This window comes from Carlito syrichta, unplaced genomic scaffold (assembly GCF_000164805.1).
Source record: "Carlito syrichta isolate Samal-C Ts95f unplaced genomic scaffold, Tarsius_syrichta-2.0.1 Scaffold308854, whole genome shotgun sequence".
NCBI classification, from domain to species: Eukaryota; Metazoa; Chordata; class Mammalia; order Primates; family Tarsiidae; genus Carlito; species Carlito syrichta.
This window is the reverse complement of record NW_007252950.1, coordinates 501,108-506,308: the sequence shown is the minus strand read 5'-3', so window position 1 is coordinate 506,308 and position 5,201 is coordinate 501,108. Positions and strand designations below refer to the sequence as shown.

Genomic DNA, 5,201 nt, shown 5'->3' with positions numbered 1-5,201 from the left:
CAGCACTTTGGGAGGCCGAGGCGAGTGGATTGCCAGAGTCCGCAGGTTCGAGATCAACCCGGGCAAATTGGGGAGCCCTTGTGTCTACAGTAAAATAAAATAAAATAAAAATTAGCGCGGGTTACTTTCTCAGCCCGGGTTCATTCTTAGTTTTTCAGCACTTACAAATGAAAAGCACGACTCGGTGTCTCAAACCTCAGCTAACCCTCCCCCTCTCCGGACCTTGCTGAAGTTCTGCGTTTGCTTGCTCCGCTTTCCAAACATTTTGGGCCTCCAGCCTCCCCGAAGTCCTGCACCGGGGTCAAAGGCACCTACCTTCCTGCCTTTGACCGGTTCAAGCATCTCGCCTTCCCGGGACACCTTCTTCAGGGCATCCGGGCAGTCCGTTCTTCTCAAATTCTATTGGCTAAAACCCACGCCTCTCATCGCACTGGGGGTGGGGCAAGAGGGAAGGGCCCTCCCCGGACGCGAAAAGATGACGTCACAGAGGAGGGGCTGGGCGCCCTGGGTGGCTCAGGCTCTCCGTTCCCCGCAGGGTGCTGCCGGAAGAGCACTCGGTCGGCGACGCCGTCGCAATGACCGTTTGTCAATTCTTCCTTCAAGGCCGGTGCCGCTTTGGAGACCGGTGCTGGAACGAACATCCTGGTGCCAGGGGTGCGGGCGGAGGACGGCAGCAACCACAGCAGCAGCCCTCAGGTGACTCTCCCCTCAACCCTCGGCTGCCAGCCGAGCCGGGGAAGGCCCGCTGGGGACCCGGCCGGAGGGGACTCGCCGTCCCGCGTGTGTCCGGGGACTGAGCGCAGCGTCGCGGTCTGCCGGTCGGGTGACCCCAGTGTGCCCGCCTCGCGCCTCTGCCCAACCGGCCCCACGCGGTGTTTTTAACAGAGGTTTTTAATCCACGTGTTAGGCTGGGCGTCGTTTTTTGTGGGATGAATGGACCGGGGACGGGGGTGTGGCCCTGCATGCCTGGGCTAAACAATGAAGTTTAAATCGGAAGCATCTATCAAAACTACCTTGTAGGCGAATGAAAGAGTTCGCGTGGGTCGACACAGGGCCTCCTCGCTTTACTGCCCTCATGTGCACTTGGGTTTTTCCCTTGACACCTTGAATGTAATTTATACGAAATTACGTTTTCGAAGGAGAGGTTAAAAACAGGTCAGAATCGGAAGTCTTCGTTTTGGAGAAGTCGCGAACTCCTTTGCAAACTTAATAAAAAGCTGTAGAGCCATACCGCAGAAAAATGCAGATGCTCATAAAATTCGGGTTGAAATTGAGTAGCTGGGACTTCCGGTTAAGAATTCTCTGGATAGCCGGGCTCGGTGGCTCAGCCTGTAATCTCGCACTTTGGGAGGCTGAGGTGAGTGGATTGCTGAACCCCCAGGTTCGAGACCCGCCTGGGCAACTTGGCCAGACCTCATGTCTACAATAAATCAAAAAATTAGTCGGGCGTGGTAGCGCGTGCCTGTAGTTCCAGCTACTTGAAAGGCTGAGGTGGAAGGATCGCCGGAGCCCAGCAGACTGCGGTGGCCGGGAGTGGCCATTGCACTCCAGTGTGGGCGACAGAATGAGACCCCAACCCAAAAAAAAAAAACCTCTCTGGATTACGAGGGGAGGGGATGTGGGGACCACGTTGACCTGCTCCTTGGGCTTCGGTCATTGTCAAAGCTTTTGTTCTCAAGGAGAAGAGGGATCAGACAGGGAAGCATAGCACAATGCGAGATTTTAAAGGTTAGATGGGTAAGTTTTATGTCCTTAGGATTGGAGTTTAGCCTTTAGGGCTGTTCGTGTGTGATCCTTAAACCTTGTGTTTTATGGTGGTTTTAGGTCTGATCCCTCTAATCCTTTTGTACAATTGGTCTAGTGAGATATTCCAAACCAAAAATTAGGACTTGGTGTCTAATAAATGTGAATTTCCAGGAACAACAGAATATAATATTTGACATTCTTTGGAGACTTGCCCTAAATGTAGTAATTGGAAAAATAAATGTTGAATCTGTGATAGATTAATGGATGAAAAAAGTGTAACTAAAACTTGGCAAACAGCAAATGAATGCTTCTGGAATTCTGAGTAATGTCATCTCCAAAGAATTTGGAACTTTAGTAGAAAAGCAAGTGGTGGTTGTTTTTTTTTTTTTTTTTTTTTGAGTTAGAGTTGGAGTCTTACTCCATTGACCAGGCTGGAATGCAGTGGCACGCTCATGGCCACCCCAGCATCGACCTGCTGGGCTCAGGTAATCCTTCTGCCTCAGCCTCAGCCTTTCAAGTAGTCAGAACTACAGGCTCGTGCTACCATACTCGTCTACTTTTTTGATTTATTGTAGAGATGAGGTCTCACTAAGTTGCCCAGGCTGGTTTCAAACCCTTGGGCTCAGGCAATCCTCTCACCTCAGCCTCCCAAAGTGCTGGGATAACAGGCATGAGCCACTGTGCCCAGCTAGAAAAATAACACTATTAACTCCTACTTAAGGTATCTAACCCAGCAATGTCCTCTCTTTTCTTTTCTTTTTTTTTTTTTTTTTTGTAGTTTACAGTTGGAGGAGGAACTTTCTTAATTAGGCTTATGTCCCATCATTTCAATTTTTAATATATTTAATGGCATATTTCCTAATCCAGTCAAAAACAAGATGAATTACCTTAATTTTGGCTCTGACTAGGAAGTGATGAGTAAATGAGATTATTGGGTTTCACTTGATCCCAGCTTGATCCCAGCTCACCACTACCTTGACTTTCTGAACTGAGGCGATCCTTCTGCCTCAGCCTCTGAGTAGCTGAGACTACGGGCCTGGGCCACCACGCCCAGCTACTTTTTGTATTTTTTGTATTTTTTGTAGTGACGGGGTCTCACTATATTGCCCAGGCCGGAGATTGTTGAAGTGATAACATTAAAAACAGTATAGAGACAGATGGGAATCATTGTGGCTCATTTTGATATTTATGAAATATTAGAAAGCTACTCATAGAGGAACTCCATGCACTTTGTTTATATATAAATAACCTCTGTAATCTCTGAAAATAGGTGTTGTTTTCCCAGAGGAAAGACTGAGTCAAATAGACTTAAGCATCTATTTAAGGACAAAGGGTAGAATCTAACCTTTTTTTCATTCGGTGTCTATTTTCCAGCCTTTCCTATTATATAGGGCCCAGTGGGGGAGCACGGAATGATAACAAAACAGCTTTTTATCCTGAAGGAGCTTATGATTTAGGATGTATGCCCTTTATCAACTCCACTATCAAGCAGTTGTTTATTTAATAAGCTTATGTCAGCTGAACTTACTAACATATCATTATGTTTCTATAGATTTACAGTCCTTTCAATCTTATAAAACAAAAAATGCAATTAAACTATTATGTGATTTGTTAATATTATACCTAACTACTGTATGTAAATAAAAAATGAGATCGTCATAAGAGTGGAAATGTAGTGCTTGTTGAATCTTTGTATAATGTCTAAACCGTAAGACAAAATATAACTAAGATTTTTTAGTTAGAAGAGGAGTTGTTAGTAAAATTCTTATTTTGTATCACTTTATTTTAGGTAGTAACAGACGTGGATGGAATAACACCAGCCAGAGATACTCCAATGTCATTCAGCCATCCAGTTTCTCCAAATCCACACCATGGGGGGGCAGCAGAGATCAAGAAAAGCCATCCTTCAGTTCTTTCAGTTCTGGAGCTTCAACTAACAAGAATGGGAGCTTTGGATTGTCTAAGAACCCATTTGCTTCACTTAGCTCTGATGAGCAGAAAGATGAAAAGACACTTCTGTAAGTGAAAGCCTCCAGAAATTGGCTTTTTTTTTTCTTTTTTTGAGTTATAGTCTCACTCTGTTGCCCATGCTGGAGTGCAGTGGCACACTTATGACCACAGCAGCCTCAACCTACTGGGCTCAGGTGATCCTTCCGCCTCAGCCTTCCAAATAGCTGGAAACACCACGCCCAGCTAATTTTTTTTTTTTTTAATTCATTGTAGAGACGAGGTCTTGCCAAGTTGCCCAGACTGGTCTTTAACGCCTGGGCTCAGGTAATCCTCTCACCTCAGCCTCCCAAAGGTTAGCCGTGCTTGGGTTCCTTCTAACTTAAGAGTCCTTTACAAAGTATGAGGTAATTTAGAACAACATGTGATCTTGGAGGTCATATATAATGTCTCTTATTTCTTTCTAAAACTTTTACTTAGATTACCTTTTCCCAGCCTGGGCAACTTGGCAAGACCTCGTCTCTACAGTAAATTAAAAAAAAATTAGCCAGGCTTGGTAGCACGTGTCTGTAGTTCCAGCTACTTGGAAGACTGAGGTGGAAGAATTGCTGGAGCTGGGGTGGCCGCGAGTGTGCCACTGCACTCCAGCCTGTGTGACAGAGTGAGACTCCAACTCAAAAAAAAAAAAAAAGATTACCTTTTCAAATTTGTCTCATTTGATTTCCTTCGTTTATTATGGAGTAAGTAAATTCATGACATTTCTTAAGAACATTTGTGGTAAAATATATTGCTGGTGTCAAAACATTGCTTGGCTGTCTATAACGTTTCCTCAGCTAATGGCACATAGAATGGAATTTAAGATATTTGGTTAGTCTTTTACTTCCTATAACTAAACTATAACCAGTGGTAAACATTTTGAGCCATGTACCATATACAATTGATTTTTTTTTTTTTAAGTAACAAACAAAACCCTCCTTCCTATATTAGTAGCAGTCCTAAATTTAATACAGTATTCTCTGTGATAGCTTTCATTTTATTAATTGTCACATTCTGGCTGGGGGTAGGGGGAACTTTAAATTTAGAGCTATGACACAAATTAATTTATGGGTGTGGGTCTGTTTCCACTGTTGCAAAATGTGAGAATTAGACAAAATGATCTCTGAAGTCCTATAACTCACTTTTTTTTTTTGAGTTGGAGTCTCACTCTGTCACACAGGCTAGAGTACAGTGGCATGCTCACAGCTACCACAGTCTCCAGCTGCTAGGCTTAGGCAGTCCTTCCACTTCAGTCTTTCTTGGAGCTGGAATCACAGGCATGCGCCACCACACTCGGCTAATTTTTTGATCTATTGTAAAGACAAGGTCTCGCCATGTTACTCAGGCTGGTCTTGAACCCCTGAGCTCAGGCAATCCTCTTGCCTTTGCTTCCCAAAGTGCCGGGATTATAGGCATGAGCCACCGCTCCCGGCTTCATTCTTTTTTTTTTTTTTTTTTTTTTTTTTTTTTTG

At 44.5% G+C, this 5,201-nt stretch overlaps 1 protein-coding gene across 1 annotated transcript in view; it reads left to right on the top strand.

The window, feature by feature from the left end:
* Positions 1 to 332: 332 nt before the first annotated feature.
* The window catches only part of NUPL2 (nucleoporin like 2), a 16,292-nt gene continuing 11,423 nt past the window's right edge, over positions 333 to 5,201 (top strand). The window contains exons 1-2 of the mRNA XM_008066195.1: positions 333 to 696; positions 3,536 to 3,764. Coding sequence (XP_008064386.1) covers positions 576 to 696; positions 3,536 to 3,764 — 350 coding nt within the window. The 5' untranslated portion in view covers positions 333 to 575. The remainder of the gene's footprint in view (positions 697 to 3,535; positions 3,765 to 5,201) is intronic.